This window comes from Anolis carolinensis, chromosome 5 (assembly GCF_035594765.1).
Source record: "Anolis carolinensis isolate JA03-04 chromosome 5, rAnoCar3.1.pri, whole genome shotgun sequence".
NCBI classification, from domain to species: Eukaryota; Metazoa; Chordata; class Lepidosauria; order Squamata; family Dactyloidae; genus Anolis; species Anolis carolinensis.
Window position 1 is genome coordinate 164,012,023 of NC_085845.1, and position 21,185 is coordinate 164,033,207.

The 21,185-nt window shown below is 37.7% G+C and overlaps 1 protein-coding gene across 5 annotated transcripts; it reads right to left on the bottom strand.

Moving 5' to 3' along the window:
• Nucleotides 1-347: 347 nt before the first annotated feature.
• nr2c1 (nuclear receptor subfamily 2 group C member 1) lies at nucleotides 348-21,181 on the bottom strand. Of its 5 annotated transcripts, none has more exons than XM_062982810.1 (16): nucleotides 21,043-21,181; nucleotides 17,603-17,659; nucleotides 16,338-16,412; nucleotides 14,882-14,989; nucleotides 12,469-12,699; nucleotides 11,060-11,141; nucleotides 10,267-10,446; nucleotides 9,047-9,212; nucleotides 8,873-8,963; nucleotides 7,658-7,842; nucleotides 6,679-6,844; nucleotides 6,183-6,304; nucleotides 4,438-4,577; nucleotides 3,942-4,079; nucleotides 2,947-3,052; nucleotides 348-2,362 (listed from the first exon to the last, which is right to left on the bottom strand). In XM_062982810.1, exons 3-16 carry the CDS (start codon nucleotides 16,389-16,391, stop codon nucleotides 2,188-2,190), a joined length of 1,944 nt encoding a protein of 647 aa, XP_062838880.1. In that variant the 5' UTR covers nucleotides 16,392-16,412; nucleotides 17,603-17,659; nucleotides 21,043-21,181; the 3' UTR covers nucleotides 348-2,187. The 5 variants fall into 5 exon arrangements, with proteins under 5 accessions (XP_062838880.1, XP_008109064.1, XP_003221122.1 ...); XM_008110857.3 differs by having other exon boundaries at nucleotides 14,882-14,992; XM_003221074.4 differs by having other exon boundaries at nucleotides 9,047-9,194; nucleotides 21,043-21,180.
• Between the last annotated feature and the right edge of the window lie 4 nt (nucleotides 21,182-21,185).

The following is a 21,185-nucleotide window of genomic DNA, read 5'->3' on the forward strand; positions in this document are numbered from 1 at the left end:
TCAGTCAACATGGGCACTGATCAGGAATGGCATACACCTCTATACTAAATATGATTACAAATTCTTAAAAATAGTACTTTTATGACATAGTTTTTTAAAATCTTATTTCTGAGTATTGTATATTGGCTCAGACAGAAACTTATAAGAGAACATATCTAAAATGGTCAATGGTGGTGGCTGAAACCTGTACTGCAATAAGTACAGCAAATGCAACTGATCCAAAGTATTATCATTCACTCTTATCAAATTGCTGTGGAAACCTAATTTTAAACATAAGTATAGTGTGTGAGATAGTTCATGTTGATGTACAATTCAGAAGAGCTTTAAAAAAAAAAGAAATAACATCATTCTATATTAAAAGTTACAATTTATTTTTAAAAATACAGTCAAAATAGAATTTACACTTCTTCGGGTCTCAATACATTTACAGAATTTATTATACAACAAGACAGTACTTAGGACATTCTGATGCACACACTAAAACGGAACCACAAAAATGTATACAAAAGTTGAATGGAATGCAAAGGCAATTCATTTCCAGTGACAACAAAAAAAACCTAAGTTGAACCAATTTATTGACGCCAGTAAGGAGGTGTGCAGATGACTTACTGGCAAGATTTAGAACCAATTTATAATTACAAGATCATAAAATACATCATGAAGAAAATATATTATAACTTTGTGTATGATGCATATCTGCATATGTCCAATAACACATATGCATGTAACTTTCTGGACAAAAAAAATATGGTTCATTATTGTAAAATGTCTCACTTTGAAATATACAAGGAGCAACTATTTTCTATTTTTTGAAAGCCTGGTGCATTTTCAAATTACAGAAGGCTTTTTTCATTTCCTAAAAGTCCATGGATTGACAACTAGAAACAGGTAGGTTACTGTGATCAATACTTAATATCGGAAAGTAAGGTTTAAAATGAGAATTGCCAAAACATTATATGGACAACATGTGATATAGTATATGGATATTTTGTGCCGATGCTAGATAAACAATTACTATACAGCAATTAAAACTCAGCAGTTTTTAAAGAATAACAAAGTGAATTTGGTAAAGTGTAGCAAATATACTCTGAAAACAAATTTGCACTAAGGAAAATTCTGTAATCACTACTGTTTTGGAAACACTATATGCCATTAGTAACACATATGTTCCATACGTAATTTATTTAATTACCTGTTTAGGAACATTTCAGAAACTCTACACAGAACCTGAGACTTAATCTTGAGGGAGGGTCAGAATTGGTGCAGTAAATGTGGTACCACTGAATATCATCACTGAAAGAAAGGAGCACCTACCATATTTTAATTATTCTAATCCTTAGCTAAATATAAGAGAACTAACCTTATTCAAATGAGCTTAGTTGGCACTGGTAAACTAATGCACATATGTAAAAAATATAACAGGGTTTAAGAATTAACACACAATGAGCATGTGATGTAATCAAAATATCTAGAATTCTTTACACCTAAATTATATTAGCAGCCAATATAACTGTGAACTTTACAATGATCAGTGAATCAAATTAACTCAAGAAAAAGTGAGCAATTATTTTGAGGCACTACCATGAAGGTAAAACAGTTTTACAGCTTTTCTGTAGCTTCTCTTCAATTCTAACAAACACTTGTTTATTAAAAATATGTTCTATTTAAAGCAGTGAAAGATATCCAGAATTCTGTAACTACGTCCCATAAGAAATAAGATAGCTTATTCAAGATTTCAAACTTACATCAAAATGACAAAGAGTGCATTTTTAGAAACAAGACACCAAAACACAACATTGGGAAGAAAGTCAATTTATTTATTTCCTAAATATCACCTTAAAATGTTTTGATGAACTTCCTTTCACCAAAGGATAGATTGCTTTCTGTACATCTGTTTGGAGTTCTTTAGCTGTATGTATAGCTAAACTACAAAAATAGGATGAACTACACTTCTTGATTTTGATTCTAAAATAATATACAAAGTTCTTGAAAACCAGTTAAAAGTTAAATCATCCTGTAGCAGTCAAAATATTTCACTGTGTTTCCAAAATGTATTGGTAAGGAGGAAGTGAGCACTTCTTTCAACGTTCTTGTTGTGACTTCACAGGAAAATGTTATCTCTTAGAGATAATCTATATTTACAAACACCATGATTGACATGGTATAGTAGAATCTGTGGTTTAGATTTTATACACCATGACCAATTATTTGAGAGTTGTAATCTGCAGTTTCCATTCTTAGAATATATGGTATGATACTGTCAATCTGAACATTTCCAATTAGTCCAGCAAAGAACAATTCTTCTGTGATAGCAGCACTCATCAGTCTCAGGGCTGGCAATCTGAGAAGCAGCCTAGATAACCTGAAAGGTTGGACAAAAGGGTGGCACAATTTTACATTAAAAATATACAAAAGATTCTCTAAAAATAGATTCTCAACAAATAGATCGATAAAAAATATGGTTTCCCAGTTAAAAATTACCAAATTAACAACCCAGCTGTACACATCTTCCATATACAAAATTGTTAAAATATTGTATATAAAACTACTTTCAGGCTATGTGTATAAGGTGTAGCTGAAACATAAGTGAATTTTGGGGTTAGACTTGGGTCCCATCTCCAAGATACCTCCTACCTCCTTACAGATACAGTATCTCCTTAAATGTATACAATTATTCCATTTTTTTTAATACTTCTGGCCCCAAACATTTCAGATAAAAGGCATAAAGACTTTTTTACTCTATATATGCAAAACTATACAGAAGTCTAGAGTGATTATGTTGTATGCCACCTCGAGCTGCAAGGAGAGGTGGGGAATTTTTTTGTTATTATTTAATATATAAAATTTGGACTCAGAAAAACAAAAAGCTTGTTGGGCTTCTCAAATCAATACAAATTTAGAACATTATGGAAAGCAAAATCAGTTATTTTTGTCGCTTGTACACACCTGTAAGTATCATCTGGATATACTTTTGTTATATAATCCTGGAATTCCATATATGCTTTTTCTTGGAATTTTTCAATTTGCTGCACATTTTCTAAGCCTGGGTGATCTAAAAAATGTAATGAGATTTGTTCCAAATATGATGGCATAAGGAGGCAATTTTTTAAATCATATTTTCTTATTACCAAAAATGTACACAAAATATGTTGAAACTGTCAAGTATCTACAAAGGATTAAGATTATACAATTCAAAGTAGCTTTATAGGAATAATATTTTATTTAAAGACCATCTAATACCTCTTCTATCTGAAAACAAATTCTGATCCCAAAACAGAGATTGTGTGTTTGGGGGGGGGGGGGGGGAGGAGGAGTCAAAGATCCATTCTGCAGAAAGCCTAATAAAACATTAACACTGTACAAGGGCATTTTAGATTTGGGGTATCTGCATGAACCATTTTCAATCAAGGCAATAATAAAATGTTATTAAAATAATACAATCAAATAAGTAGGATTTTCACCCTGTATGTATGGCAGACATGTAGAACAGGTTGAATTGAACATGCTGGTGATATAGCCCCAAACTTCTGCTAACTATACTTGGTGGGGTTTGTGCACAACCATTCTTGTTAAATAATTCATATATAACAGATATTAGAGATATAGCCCAGCGTCACAAAACACCACATTCAGAAGTGATGGTCATTGCTCTTCCTTCTGCAGCTCCCAATGCTATTAGCTTCACCAAAGGGTTCAGCAAGAGGGTCCCCTCCCCTTCCTCCACATGAGAAAGAGGAAAAAAGAACTGCAGGGGAAGGGGGAATGAACAAAATATCCTTCTTCCTTAATCCTGCCAGTGGAAATGTGTATAGAAAGCACTGTATTCAGGCCAAATGATTTATGTCTGAATTTGCTTAACATGCAGGCAACATTTCAGCAGATCAGACACTCGTACACAGTTAGAGCAAAGCTAAATGATTTAGATTAATATTTTTACATACCAGGACTGAAGAGGACAATAGCTTTCAAATAAGCATATTCATAACCATCAAGGCAAAGCTTCACCATACTGTTACAGAACTCCTGAAGTTTGAAGATATGCTCCATCACTAACTTGCCTCTATCAGCTGAAAGCTTATCTACATTAATAAAAGAAGCACACTTTTAATTAAGATGCTTTTGCCAGTTTTGGTGTGTGAATTGGTAAAAGTCAATTTCAGATTGTTTAAAACCTAGATGAGATGGGCTTAGAGACCAAACCTGCATCTCTGATACAACTGAAAAGAAATTAAGAAAAAAGAAAGCAAATGTTGCTCTTGAACACTTTTACATACCTATAAAATCAAAATTATTTAGGCATAGCACTGAACAAGTTAATATAAGTGAGCATAATTACATGTATTTAGGCCTTCTAATTTCAACAGCAAACAAGAAATGAGAATGCAGGTCATTGATCCTATTTGCACACTTTTTGAAGATACTGTGAATTAATCTTACCTTGCTGTAAACTATTATGAAGATGATTCACAAATGCAGCTAGTATAGTTGCTACATTCATTACTTGTGAACACTGTGCAAGACCAAGTATGAAAAGTTCATTCCAGCAGGCTTTCACTAGTGATATGCTGTTATCCTGCCTATTAAAAGGAACACAATTATTTTAATGAAAGTGCTTGCTATAAGGCATTGTACATAGTTGCAAGTTTTCAGGATCTCTGATATGAATACAATATCTCACATGAAATTGTTTTTTCTGGCACATCTCACATGAAAATTCTGTGCTCTTATTCAACTAATTACAGAAGAGACTGATGTGTCTATGTAGGTCAAGTTCTGAATCATGACCATATTGTAATGTGCTTATAAAGTCTGATTTCAGAGAGATATCTGAATATGAAATGCACTTTAGTATGGAAGGAATTTGTGCAGGGTGTACCCTTCCACTAAATGTAGTCTACCCACTTTTACCAGGGTCTCATAGGCCTCTATGTAGCTTACTTGGGATCTGGAAAGGATTCAAGGTGAAAGAAGGAATGGAAATATCTTTTCTACCAGCCCCATTGGATGTACCCAAATCTGGAACCAACTCACTCTGCTCTAGACTGAGATGACCTACAAAATACTATGAGTACTGTGTTGGGCAAGATGATTGACCAGGTCCTTCCTAAGATGTTATTCTAATAAAGGTTCATCCAGGTGTCCAGTTTGTTGGTAATATTAACAAATCAAGAAGCAATACTTGAAGACTGTCACAAAAGAGAAACCTGTCAACATGTGGGAAATAACACTGTTTCGCTTCAGTCAAACTTATTCTATCACATCTGAGCTTGAAGAGATCAGCTGAAACTTAATTTTTTTTACTGATTTCTAACATGGTAATACTGATAAAACAGATGTTAAAAATGTTTTTGTAAGAGGTAAACAATTGAAGATAGGGACTAGATTAATAGCCTGAGCCTTTAGACCAGTGGTTCTCAACCTGTGGGTCCCCAGGTGTTTTGGTCTACAACTCTCAGAAATCCCAGCAAATTTACCAGCTGTTAGGATTTCTGGGAGTTGAAAGCCAAAACATCTGGGGACCACAGGTTGAGAACCACTGCTTTAGACTAATGTTTAACCCTTAAGCAGATAATCCAAGGTCATATTATTTGTTGAAAGCAAATCTCCGTTTTTCCTGCAACAAATAAGCAGCTATATATGAATAGCACAAACTCATTACTTGTTTTGAACTAAATCTCTTTCTTATGCACATAGCATGCAATAATACGAAGGCTAGAATCATTATTTCTAACTTAATAGTAGTGGTGCCATATTCTCGCACCACAGGTAGGTGTCGGTGGGAATCAGTTCCAATTATTACACAATGATCTTCAGCACCCACCAGATTAAAATGTTTGCAAGAAGAACAGAGATTGCCTGAAATCTGCCAAAGTGTCAAAAGCATCCTGACCAGGAAAGATTAAACTATCAAGTTCAGAACCCAATAGAAAATATTTAGTTGGAGAAATTGGAAGGTGCTGCTTGAAAAATGCTGTGATGATTTCAAGTCCTGGCACATAAAATGCTCCTTACTGAGAGGGAGGGGAGGAGTTACATGTTGGCACCATGACTGGTAAGTCAACCATAATTTTTGTTATGACACCAAGACCAGCCAAAAAATGTAGGCTTCCTCCCTTGCTACATGCATGTAGCAACAAAAAACTCAACTATAGTGAAATGGCCCTTGGCCCGTCAATACTTACCCCAGAGCTTGAAAAGACGAAATAGAACGTGCCCAGTGCATAGATAAGAACAGCAACCTGGAGGCTGATTCACAAATATAATGTACATTCAGGTATTCAGGCATAGGCGAAGGCATGGTGAGCTGTCACAAAAGTTGTATTTTTAGAAATCAATTACTTACCATGTTTTAAGTGTTACAAATATGTAAAATGTTAAAACTTAAAAAAAATATATTACAATGTAAGGCTGCACGTTTCCATAATACGTTCATATTTTCTCCAACTTTGGTGGATCTGGGGACTAATTCTTTGCCCTGGGGTTTTCTGGGGGCCACACAGACTAGCAAACATTAAAGTAATTTAAACACTTTAAAATGAGTACCAACCAAACATTCAATAGTGGTATACTCTTATGATTCCTTACCAAAAAAAATAATACAACCAAAATGTTATACCAATATTTACACAAGTTAAATAGTTCATGATTATAAGTACATATCGGTAAATGTTTACCTACCCTGAAAGCAACATGGACATCACTGAGAAGTGGACCCTCTATTTCAACAATACTCGTGGTTGTTTCTTCACCAAACAGGTGTGCACTGGCTTCCATACTTTCTGCAGAGCTTTGACATGATGCAGTCTCTCCTGGGTTAAATGCTTTCGCGAGAGTATCAAATGCCCTACAAATAATGCATTGAGGATTGTAACATCAATCAAGCCACAAACAATTTCAAATGTCTTAGAAATGTTTCTGAAAATCTCCACAATGCAAAAAAGAGAAACTTTAGTGTGCACAGATGTACACAATAAACAAAATTAAGGAAGGGAAAAGAAGAAGACAGATAAATGGTTCCAAAAATTCCTAATCTCCATAAATCATGCTGCATCTTCTGATATGACTTAAGTCTTTAAAAGAAACTGGAGAGCTACCTTCTGGGAATGCGTTAGCTGGAGATCCTGCAATAAGAATCAGGTTGGACCTGATGGCTAATTCTATGGTTCTGTATGTGTATTTTCGAAATAGAAAATTGTTTTAGCTAGATTAAAGGTATCTCCAGTATGATAGCAATTCCCATCTCTAATTCCCATTGCTTCTTTATGGGCCTCACTGGTAGGACTAAGAATAATGACACAGGTTTATTATACAAGTCGTTCAGCCAGCTTCAAAAATATAACCCTACAGTTTCATAAAACACTCAATATTTTCTTTGAAGAAGTTCAGAAACTATGATGAATAATAACAGCAAGCAACAACTACCAGGACCTTACACCAATTTAAATCCTTATAAACATAAAGATGGGGTTGTCAAAAAAAATTGGGAGTATCTATATTTGCTGAATCTAGTTCAAAGATATGTTGAACTAGATGCCCATGTTGGGCATGAGCCATTTACACAGCTGATCCAAATGGTTTAAACAATACTATACATAGTTAAACTTAGAAAAAATACTATAGGAAAGTGTCTATTGTTCCCGCATGCTACTAATCTTACCTTGTAACATCAGTATTTGCATTCTCATCTTGCTGGAGTTCAGTCAATGAAGTGTCTCCATTGCTTAAGCTTTCTATCATAGACAGATCAGGACTACTTTGTGACACATCTTTGGACTTACTCAGACTTGCTAATGATGTTACCACATTTGCTAAAGTACTTAAATCTCCTTGACATGTTTCAACCTAAGAAAGAAATAATAATGGGGAGAGATTTAACGGCAGCAGACATTTACAGAGGGATCTGAGGGAATACTACATTATTTAAAAGCCTTTGTTGCTATAGTGCAATTGACTTTTACAGTAATGACAGAATTATCTTCAGAAAACTTTCAGATGCACCTTGATATGTATAGTTTGAAGCAGGAGTGGGCAGCTATTGAGGTTACATAGGTAAATCCAGCCACCTTTTTCTACACAACCCTGAACCTCATAAATTGTACCCATTTGTTTTTAGAAACAATAGGCGAACTCTTATGTGCTTCAGAATAAATTCAAGTGAAATACCGCGGATCCCTTCTATTATGTACTTGGAAGAGGGGAAAGAATTCTGATGATGTGTGGTGGGTGCACAGCCTCACTATACACCTTTTGTTTTCCAAAATGATATATTGCCCTATACCTAACATAATGTTTCCTGCATGACTGGATCAAATCCAATTTTAAATGCATTGCCACCTCTGCTTTGCTTTTTGTCATTCTTTGCATGATGAGGGAAAAAAGCATGCATAAAACACTTCTCAGTTAGATATCACAAGCAACAGTCAGGATTCCAAGCAAGATAATCCAGACATGAGGTTAATTACTGAAGCTGACAAAACCAAAAGAGGGGAAAAGGTCAAGCACCCAAAAGAAGAACAAGACAAAAGGTTTCAGGACAATACAAAGTCGATGCTTTGTTACGGGCACAATGGCTGCAGACGCAAGCGGAAAATTATAGGAAAAAGGGAGGATAGCAGCCAGTCACTGGAAAGCGAAACATAATGATTAATGAAACAATTTAGAGAAGGTTCTTGATTTGCAAGGCAGAGTTTGCTGTCCAGGGAGTTCGCTTCCCAGGTGGATCACCATCCAGAACTGTTTACAGTTAGTGGTCCTGACAATTAGGATGATTCTTTAAGTTAAATGTAAAAGCTGCAAATTACACCTATGTACTATTTACCATTTGATTGAAGGCAACTGATAAGATGTCAATAAGAGTTCCTTTGGCATATACCTTGTCTGCAGTCATTAAAACCGTAGGTTCATTCTTTACACCAGACTGGTGTATGTTCACAAACATTCCAGGCTCCAGCATTCCTGTTGATCTGAAATAACAGAAGATACATGTTTCTTATGTCCTTATAAGAAAAGCTACCAAGTTATCTAAACCAGAGGAGTATTTGCATACCTGGTTGTTTCATTGTCTGTTACGAACGTTGGTGTTGCTGTAAGTGGACTCCGTAAATCTTTTCGAATATAAATCTTTTCTGTAGAAGCTGCACAATTCGGAGGCTTTTCTCGGGACACATCAACCGGTTTCCTCTCACACTGAACAGCTACAAAAGGGTGTGGAGCTATCAGTAACAATTCAAAATTCACACACAATTAGCTGTTATACACTAGTGTTGAACTTTCAATTACTACTGTCAGTTTTGCATTTTTTACAATATCAAAGCTATTAATTTTAAGCACATTAACATCATTAAACATTATACTAATTCATATAGAAGTTTGTAGTTGACACCAGTAAGTTTCCACAAGGACATTTTTCTTTGTTTAGATTTTCTCTAACAGAAACATTCAAGTTCTCTGCCTTCAAGGAATCATTTTCACAGTCTGTCTGCCAAGGTACAAAGGCATTTTAAAAGATTCTGGACTGTGAGTGTGTGTGCTCAGTCTTTCTGTTGTTAAGTGTGCACTCGGTTTTTCGGCCTCAAATAGTAACTGGGTTTTTGTAGTTAATTTTGAGTCTTGCGATTGATCCACAAAAATGAACCGTGCAGTCTATAACACATTTAGTATTTCAATTGCATGTTACAAGGAGAATGGTAGTGGAGGATAGACATGTTATATTTCAGAGAGACTTGTTCTGTATTACTGATCTTATGACTGGAGAACCTTGGAAAGTACCAAGCTATTTCAAGGCTTCTTAGAAATATTTTCAAAGCCTCTGCTTTTATAAACTATTAGTTCTGATTCTGTAATATGTTAAATTGGTTCATCTTAATCTGCACTATACAAAAGCAATGAGATTTTTTTCCAAAAATGGCCAATTGTGTACAGACACCCCTCTTCAGGTAGTAGCGTAAAGAAGAGGAGAAATCCTCCATGTGTCTGAACTGCTTTCAGATGCAATACACTTTTTTTCTGGCTGGCAAGTACATACGCAAAAAATATTAGGGAAAGGTTGAGCTTTCAATAAATGCTTATTATCACATACAGAAAGAGTGTGAAAGCAAAGTGCTCACTCTAGAAGCTATTTAGAACATCACAGCATCAAAAGATCCTTGCTACTAAATTTTTAATATCCCCAAATCTGCCTGTGACAGGTAACGTTCAAGTAAATCAATAATTTTTCTAGTGATTCTCCCTTCCCCACAATAAACTTTGTTCAATGTCCATACTTACAATCTTGTTTCATTCCAAATGCAATACATCTCTGTAATCTGCAATATTGACATCTGTTTCGATGATGTTTGTTAATCACACAGTCTCTTGTTCCCCGACAAGAATACACTAAATTCTTTCGTATACTTCTTTTAAAAAATCCTTTGCATCCTTCACATGTCACTGCTCCATAATGGCGCCCTAGTCAGATAATAAAATACGTTACTCGATTATTGAAAGATTCTGTATTATTTCTCTATACCAAATAACTTACTACAAAGTCTTTGTACACCTTAACAACTAGCAAATTCTATTCAGTATAAGCTTTCGTGGACCACAGCCTATTTTATCAGTCAGACAATAAGCAGGCCATTGTCTGCACAAAAGAATGAATAGATACAAACCTAATAGAAGAAATGGAAAACTTTAAAAACCAACAGGGATTACAGTATCTCTAATCTCAAGATGGCCACACTTGTAAAAAAATCTCAAAGACAATTTCCAAACATGAAATAGTTTAATGAGAATTATTGAAAGGACTCAATTTTTTATCTTGTGACTTGAAAAGGGACATGGACTTTTATACCATATATGATGCAAAACTATCTATGGCCTCTTCCACACGTGAACAAAATCATACATTTTCTGCTTTGAAATAGAACATATGGCAGTGTGGACTCAGATAACCCAGTTCAAAGCAGATATTGTGGGATTTTCTGAATGGATATTCTGCGTTATATGGCTTTGTGGAAGGGCCCTATGTTACCACCCAACTAACAGTGAATATTGGAATTACAACTTCATAGTGATTTACCTGATGCCTTGTCTCCACAAACAACACAGAGATCAAATACTTTATTCAAGGTCTGTTCTGTGGAAGAACTGTCTGTTAAAATCTGGAAAAAATAATAAATCATTTAATTAATCTCTTGCTTTCACTAACTCCTTTGCCTACATTCTCTCTCACACACACAGAAACAAACAACCTGATAGCAAGTGTGACTGCTACTTCATAAAGTGTAGATGCAACGAATACATTGGTCCTTTTTCCAAAATAATATCCAACATTTGATGAACATTTGTCAGGGGTTCTATGCAGTCATAAAACTTCTGTTCTTGCAGAAGTTACCCTTATTAGTTCTGGTTAAGGAACCAGGTATCCAAAAACACAGTTGTAATGATCTTCTACTCAAACTACAGGACCCGCAGAGACTTTTGTTCATTCCCAAATAAGCAGGAAGGTTTTTCTTTCTCTTTTGTTGCAGCAGTATACAAAGTATATACAAAATATACAGACTTTACAGTTTCTTCTTCCTCACTACCCACAGCAGCAATTCTACAAACCACCGTTTGTGCTTTATCAAACTTAGGCCCCTTCCACACTGCTGAATAAAACCAGACATTATCTGCTTTGAACTGGAATATATGACAGTGTGGACTCAGTAAACCCAGTTCAAAGCAGATATTGTGAGATTTCTGCCTCGATATTCTGGGTTATATGGCTGTGTGGAAGGGCCCTTACTCAGCATAACTACAACCTATATACTACTCTCATTGCATTAACCATCACATCCTAATTACTCTGTCTTAATTCTTTTATAGGTGATTAGACTAGACTAGAGGTATAAACTCTGCTATCACTTAGGCCCCTTCTACACAGCCAGATAATCCAGGTTATCAAAGCAGAAAATTCACATTATCTGATTTGAACTGGATTATTTTAGGCCTCTTCCATGCAGCTGAATAAAATTCCACATTATCTGCTTTGAACTGGAATATATGGCAGTGTGGACTTAGATAACCCAGTTGAAAGCAGATATTGTGGGATTTTCTGCCTTGATATTCTGGATTGTATGGCTGTGCAGAAGAGTCCTTAGTCTACACTGCCATATAATCCAATTTAAAGCAGATAATGTGGATTTTTTTATGGCAGTGTAGAAGGGGCCTTAGGAAATTCTAGGTAATTTCCAAATCCTGACACATTTAACATTTTAAAAATGTATGTCTCTGAAGAATTACTATTTCCTCTCCAACACTAAAGGACCCATGCCCTGTGATATTCTGGTTTAAAAACCAGCCAACACATTGCCTCTCACCCAAGGTAAAGATGTCAACCATAAGATTCAGGCAGGGTATTAACCTACTGTAAATGGGTCAAGTTTAACAAGGGTACTGTGTCTTGGGTTTTAGAAGTCATCTGAATAAGAGTTTGGGATTCCTTACCTGAATGTGCTGTGTAGAAATATCTGGAGATGTAAAAAACAGCTGGTTCACCCCTGCAGCATCTGGAGTTGTCAGAAAAAACTTTCCTGGAGTAGTATCTTGTCTGGCAAGGATCACTTTGCTTGGGGTAGAACCATCATGATTTGTTAAAATGAACTGCTTGCCTGTTGCAGATTGATCAAGTGCTGTAACGATCTGAATCTTCTGCCCTGTCTGCTGATCTGTAACAATCTAGTAACAAATTTATCCCAAATTGTTATGGTAGTTTGTACTTAAAAGCAGGTGTGGTCTAACATGACCATGGTGTTATAAGAATAACAATACTAACTACTTTCAGAGGATGCAGCACACTTTCCACAAATTACCGTTAAAGCCAGACTCTAGCACAGGCTTGGGCAAAGTTTTTTTTGCCTTTGGGCCACATTGTGGGCCTGGCCAGAAAGGCAGGGCCAAGAGGGAAGGGGCTGGGCACATGCTGGGAGGGCTTGAGACATTGTTGGTTGTCCTCCCAGCATAAGGACAGGGCTGCTCGCATCATCTTTATGCTGGGAGGAAGGTGGGACACACAGCAACTGCCCCAATCCTCCTCCCCCAATCCTCAGGCTGTCCTCTTGGCATTATGCAGGGAGAAGGGCGAGACAAGAGGCGGCTGAGAGTGCTCCGGAGGCTCTCAACTGTCATGTTCCTTCCTTGAGCCATCCTTATGCCGGGAGGAGGCCAAGACACATGGTTGCTGAGAGAAATCCAGAGGGCTCTCAGCTGCTACACGCCTTCCTCCCCCCATCTTTCTGGCATAAGGACATGGTAGATCGCCATGTCCTTCTGCCAAGACGACAGGGAAAATGAGGAAGGCCTGAGGTAAACACCTGTGGGATGAATCAAGCCCCAAGGCCTTAGTTTGCCCATGCCTACTCTAGCATTATGCATGCTTACTCAAGATTTAGGAATGCATGCTATCTAAAGACATGCAACGCTAAAATTACTGCTACAATTACAGTAGAGTCTCACTTATCCAAACTAAACGGGCCGGCAGAATCTTGGATAAGCAAATATCTTTGATAATAAGGAGGAATTAAGGAAAAGCCTATTAAACATCAAATCAGGTTATGATTTTACAAATTAAGCACCAAAACATCATGTTATACAACAAATTTGACAGAAAAAGTAGTTTATTACACATTAATGCTATGTAGTAATTACTGTATTTACAAATTTAGCACCAAAATATCATGATATATTGAAAACATTGACTACAAAAATGCCTTGGATAATCCAGAACCTTGGATAAGCAAATCTTGGATAAGTGAGACTCTACTGTACCAACAGATTGAGGTTTTTTTGTGACTAGTGGCATCACTGGTTTGATTATTCCTTGTAGTGTTTGTTATGGCCACCCCAGTATAAATTAAGGCATATTTGGACTAGAATCATACAAATAAATGATACTTTCGATCATGAGTAATTTTACTTTCATTTATTTAAATTGGATTACTCTAAGTGTTGGTTCTAAGATGATGGACATCTTTTTGTTAGTAACAAGATCAGACCTCTACAGGTATATAGAGATAGTCCCCGAACAAACATCTGACTTACAAATGATAGGGGTGACACAGCAGGAAGTGAGAGAAATCTACCCCTAGGAAGGGAAGCTCACTCCTAAACAAGTTATCATGTTCCAACTTACATACAAATTCAACTTAAGAACAAACTTACAGAACCTATATTGTTTGTAACTTGAGAACTGCCTGTACTGGTAAGTACAAGAAAACTGACATAATCTGGTCATGTTAGAAATACATATACATTTTCACAATAAGTAGGAAATAATGGTTTAAGTGTGTCCATCCTGTTCACTAATCCTTCAAAAGTAGCCAGAAAGTATGTTTAAGATGAATCCATGTAGTTATGCTACTGTGATTTTGGGAATAGTAATGGGCTAAGTTTTACATATTGTCTATGGAGGAGACCAGGGTTCTACTCCACTCTCAGCAAAGAGAAATCAACTAGGTGACCTTGGGCCTCACATGCAACCAAAGGAACCTCCCAACAAATCTCGGCAAAAAAACTTAGGCCAGCTTTGTATAAATAAACCCTTCTACACTGCTATATATCCACATTATCAAAGCAGATAATCCACATTATCTGTTTTGGATTATATGAGTCTACACTGCCATATAATCCAGTTCAAAGCAGATAATCTAGATTTTATATGGTAGTGTAGAAGAAACCTTAGCCCTCCCATGGAAACAATCTGAATGCACAGCAACAAGGGCTTGTCAGCAGTATAATTTACTATACTATTTATAAAGTATTCATTAAATACTGTCAGTGCATTTTGGCTTATTAAGAAAACAGCTATAATCTATGTTTTGATTTTAATTTAACAAATGCTTTCCAATTAAACAAAATGTACCTGTATCCGCTGTGGTAAGGAGACACCTGCATCTGCAGGGACAATCTGAATTCTTTGTGCTGTTCCATCCATTAGCGTTTGGGTAGCTGATCCTTGAGACTGAGCCATCTGCTACAAAAGACAGACACACTAACTCAGTCAATCTAGGACAGGCCACTATGGCTGGCCTTACAGATGTTTCTGGCCTACATATTACTTAGGTGAGATATAATTAATGCTGTATCCCATAATGGCCTGCCATGCTCTAAATGAATCAAGTGTTGTATTTTTTCAAAGCACTATTGTTCTAAAAGAGCACACGGCAAGATGACTAATGAAGAGAGAAAGGATATCTAAGAAATGTTTCCCTTGATAATAAATGTGCTCCTGCCCTGCCCTAGAAGGACAATTTTTATTTACCTATCCCACAAGAGTTAATTGACTGATGAAACAAAATAACCATCAGTTAGCTAATACTGGATGATAATAGTAAAACATAGTTTTAAAAATGTTTATTTGGAAAAAAGTAACACATACTGGAACAAAACTTTAAAAGCACTATGAGATGTTGCTCCTAATTACATTTTTTCCAAAAAAACAAAAAAAAAAGTGCTTAACAGCTTATAGCATTCTATCCAATTCAGTTCTGTGTTTAAAATATAAGTTATATATCGAATCATCAGAAAGCAAAGATGTAATTATTTCAACCATCCATCTCAGCAAATTTTGGCCCCCTTCAGATTTTGGATTTCCAGATAAGGCAGTGGTTCCCAAACTTATTTGGCCTGCCGCCCCCTTTCCAGAAAAAATATGACTCAGTGCACCCCTGGAAGGGGGAGCGTGGCTTAGAGGGGTGGACATGGCTCCTGCTGAAGAGGGTGGGGCTGAGCCTCTCCCCTAGTCCAAGATGCAGGGCTGAGAGGGAGGTGAGCGGGGCCACAAATGGGCAGCCAGGACTGGGATGGGCAGAGTTATGAGCTCTGAGGAAGGGTTGAGCTTCTATCCCTGTCTTGTGGTGGCTGCCAGGACACAGGAGGCGGGGCTAGAGGAAGGGGCAGGGCCTCTTCCCAAGTGCCTGACGGGACTGAACCTCTATACCCCGCCCCCGTGTTCTAAGAAGCGCCTCAGGGGAGGTATACAGAGGCTCAGCCCTGTCTCGCGCTCATGGGAAGAGGCCCCGCCCCCACCCTTTAGTCCTAAAAGGCCTCTCAGGAGAGGTATAGAGGCTCAGCCCTGTCTCAGGTTCTTGGAAGGAGGCCCCGCCCCCTTGCCTAGCTCTGCCCTCTGTGTCCCAACAAGTGCCTCAGGAGAGGTATAGATTCTCAGCCCTGTCTCAGACTCTTGGGAAGAAGCTGGATCGCTCCAGCGCCAACCGGGGGGTGGTAGCGCACACTTTGGGAATCATTGAGATAAGGGATACTTAAAATGAATCAGTTTTAAAACACATATAATATTCCTAAAACGTATTTAAAAATACCTCTCCCATTTGCTGTTCAATAATTTGATGGGCCAATTCCTCAATTGTGGCCATGATCTTGAGTCACTGGAATTCCTATTACAGAGGGAAATGATTAAATGTGAATAATAAAATAGAATTAGTTAGAAGCAAAATAAGCAATAGAAGTCAAGATTTTATTGATTATCCTATAGTGTTGCTCTAAAAAATGGGACTACCGTCAGAATGTTTTTTGTTATACCCATATAACTGTATAGTAACTCTACTCATAAAGCACATTCTATTACAGTCAAGATACTACATTTGGCTATATCTATTATGTCCCAATATTATACCCTTTTAACTGGATGAGGAATTCATGGCATATCTCTGAGGAAGTCAGATCCCAAACACAAGAGACAGACATTTGGAGGAATGTAAAAAAACCCAGAGATCATAGTGTCAGTTTCCAGGATCAGATGAACTACATCCAAGAACATCAATAGACCTGGCAGTAGTAATCTCAGAACCAATGGCAAAAATCTTTTGAGAATTCTGGAGAACAGAAGACCCACACCCTTTCTACACTGCCATTTTATTTATTTATTTATTTATTTATTTATTTACTTCATTTCTATCCCGCTCTTCTCACCCCACAGGGGACTCAGAGCGGTGTACAACATACATTTAGGCAAAAATTCAATGCCACATTATACAAAGCAAATAACAAAAAATCAATAGAAACAATCAACATATAAATACAATTTAAAACCATATAAAATCCATATTATCTGCTTTGAACTGGATCATACGGCAGTGTAGACTCGTATAATCCAGTTCAAAGCAGATAATATGGATTATCTGCATTGATAATCTGGATTATATGCAGTATAGAAGGGCCCCCAGTAGATTTGAGGAAAGCAAATGCTATTCCTATTCTCAAAAGGGGAAAAAGGAGGATCCAGTTACCCTGAAATTTATACCAGGAAAGATCCTAGAGCAGATCACTAAACTGCTGTGATAACTAAAAGTGAACATGGATTTCGATAAAATACGACATGCTAAACTAATTTTTTTTTTCCTTTTTTATAAAATTAAGAAATTTGCAAAAATGATGAAGGGAATGCCGTGAATGTAGCATATCCTGAACATGACAAATGCCAATATTGGAAAAATAATTTTTGGGCAAGTTGAAACCACCAGCTACTAGAGAACGCACTCAATATAAAACAAATGAAAATATTATCTTTCAAATTTAAAATATCCTAATGCTATTAAGAATATTTGAAATGATACAATATGCTTACCCAATATGTAAATTTTATATTCAGCTTCCTGTATGCATAATCACTTTTTGGATGCTCCTATGATTCAATAAAGAGAGACTGTTTATATTTCAAAAATATTTTTACATAGTGAAAATTACTTATAATTGTCTTCCCCTGAAACATAGAAGAGTTCATTCTCTGGTGTGAAAACTTTTTCAGTGGTTCTTTTTAAAAAAATCAACATATATATTAAATGTGGCAGCTGTATCCAGAAAATGAAGAACTTTATCTGTACCAGGGATAACCATCTTAAAACTACATCTGTATAAGCCCCTTCTACACTGCCATATCATCCAGATTATCAAAGCAGATAATCCATATTATCTGCTTTGAACTGGATCATGAGTCTACACTGCCATATAATCCAGTTCAAAGCAGAATGAGCAGTGTAGAAGGGGCCTTCGTTTTTCAGTAAAATGTATTTTAGTTGTTGGGGAAATTTCTTTGACTAACGGCCTAGTATTCCACTGGCTTATTATTATTCTACAATTTTGATTTTTTTTTATTGCAACCAATGATGGTAAGGGCAGCACACTCATTCTAGAAATTCTGGAAGATGCCTTAACATGAGATAAAAACAACATTTTCAGTGCATAATGGTAGGGATAAGGACCCACTTTGAGATTGGAATAAATTACATACAGTATAGGATCGATGTATTCCGTCTGAGTCAAAATTGTCTTATGGATTTAAATTACCATAAGTCTAAATCATGCTATCTTAAGTACTTTTTCTGAAGTTTCATCAGAATATATCAATGCTTCCTACAGAAATGTTTTGCCAAGCAACGCCCCCCCCCCAACCCCCACAGGCTTGATGGGAAAATTTCTTCATACTACTTGGCTGGCTGGCTTCACCCTCTACTTTTTTTTGGTTTCCCTCTGCCCTCCCAGTTCTATCATCTCCTTATACACTTCCAAATTACCGAAATAGTTTGTAGGAGTTCAGTGAACAGATGTACCATTCCTACTGACTTAAATTCCCAACTAATAAATGATTCTGGGATTGGAATCCACTTGATGGACATTAGTGCTACTGCAAGTAGTATTTCGTATATCACTGCTATTCTTTGAGCCATTGGCTCCTAGTCCCTGTTGCCCATCATCCCAAACCCCTGCCCATGTTGGCTAACTGAACATGCCAAATGCCAAGAATGATGGTGGTATAGTTCTACCACATCTGCAGAGCCACAGGTTATGCATTCCTCACTTAGATGTATATTACAACTTGTTGCTGGAGACTTTATAATATAACCCATTGGGGTGAATGCTGACAGTTTAAAGGCAAGGTGGCAAATGACAGCCCTTCAGTACAATTCCAATACAGTGGTGAGAGCACCCATTACTACAGACACACTGCTGCAACTCAACACTTAAAACCTCTTTACGATGCTGCCCTTCCCCAAAAAACGTTTCCAGCTTGATAGAAGACAAGAAGGAGCTCCTTTATCAGAGGCTTTGTGAATTTAGGTATGCCTGCAATGATCTACTTAAGCCAGTGGTTCTCAACCTGTGGGTCCCCAGGTGTTTTGGCCTACAACTCCCAGAAATCCCAGCCAGTTTACCAGCTGTTAGGTTGAAGACCAAAACATCTGGGGGCCCACAGGTTGAGAACCACTGGCTTAAACAAAAGAGAATTTGAAGACATTTGTCTTCTTTGGCATGTAATGACTAGCAATTTCTAATACTACTTTAAAGGAATCAGCCAAGAAATAGAGTCACAACATGATGGATTTTTGCCATGTAAAAGATGCTGCTCAGCATATTATAAAAGCTGCTGCCGGTAGAAGATAATGAAACACAGGGAAATAAGCAATACAATACTTATTATCAGGAAATGTGTTCAATTGCAGCTTCACAGCTGAAATTGCTTTGGACTAGTAGGATATGCACCAAAAAATCACAATTTGAGAGTAGCACACGCCCATTGTGGTCCTATTGACTCCTCATAAAACTATAGAAATTACTATCAACACTGAAGCATTTCCTTCTTCAAATAGGAGTTTAAGTATAAAACAGAACCAAGGTCAGAATTTGATGTCATTAACTCAATTTAAATAGAGTATGGATGAGAAGATAAACATATTTCTAGGACAGAGATGAGTTATGATTATGCTATGTACTGAAACAGTCAAAGGTCTGCTATCATGCTTAAATCACCAGACATTGTTTTAAAACAAGGGTTTTAGAGATCATACACAATAGTTATTTTGAGCTTTAGGGGAAATATGAGCAAACCACAAATGCTCATGATAATGCTAAAGTAACTGAATGGATTGTATGATTTTCAGGGACTTAGTAAATACAGTAGTCTCTCACTTATCCAAGCTAAACGGGCCGGCAGAAGCTTGGATAAGCGAGTATCTTGGATAATAAGGAGGGATTAAGGAAAAGCCTATTAAACATCAAATTAGGTTATGATTTTACAAATTAAGTGCCAAAACATCATGTTATGTCACAAATTTGATAGAAAAAGTAGTTCAATATGCAGTAATGTTATGTTGTAATTACTGTATTTACGAATTTAGTACCAAAATATCACGATATATTGAAAACATTGACTACAAAAATGGCTTGGATAATGCAGAAACTTGGATAAGCGAGGCTTGGATTAGTGAGACTCCACTGTAATTTCAAGCATGTTTTCAATGTAAAAGTGTTTCAAAACAAATTATTTTTGAATTTTAATTAAACCCCCATGCTAAGCCTATGAGAAGCAAAAATTATGAGTTCCTCCAGAACTGCAAGCACTATCTCAACCAAATTTGGAAGATTTACCTTTCTGCTAATTTATATTGCAATAACAGCAACAACCAACATAGTGGAAGTGACCTGAGGCAGCTAGGAATTGTGGGAGTTGCAGTCCAAAACACCTGGCGGGAGGGCCCAAGTTCGCCCATGCCTAATATACAGTATATGAAACTGGGGAGAGAGTGCAGGTGGATATAATACAGGAAGAAACATCCAAAGCTGAGCGGAGAAAACAGCGTAATGTATTCACATTCCCTTTGTGCGCAGCTTGAGAGCAAAGCAGCAGGCAGCCGGGCCAGAGGCTGGCTTGCTTCCTCCCTCCCTCCCTCCGGCTGTCACCCTGCGGCCTCAACATGGCTGCTCGCGGCCCCCTCCGGCGCCCCTTCCTCCCCAGGAAGCCCGGCTGGGCGGCGGAGAGGCGCAGGCCTCGGGGCGCGGCCTGGATCCGGGGAGGGGAGGCGCAAGCCTTTCCTGTGGGTGAAAGGTCAGGGGGGCGGCGGCTGCTCTGCTGCCATTGCGAGGCTGAGCGGAGGACGGCGCCGAGGACGCCCGCCCGCCCTTCCTTCCTCCGTGGCTCCCTCAAGGCAGGAAAAGGGCCTGGAATGGCCTCGACCCCCCCCCCCTTCCCGCTCTCCCTCCTCCCGCCCGTTCCCCCCGCCCCTAACTGACCTGACAGGCGCGACGCATCCGCAACCCCCTCAGGCAGGCCTACGCTCGCGTTCTTCTTCTTCTTCCGCCGCCGCTCCGTCCCCTCAGCCGCCGCCACAGCCTCCCTTGCCGCCGCTTGAAGGCCCGGCTGCGCTTGCGCAAAG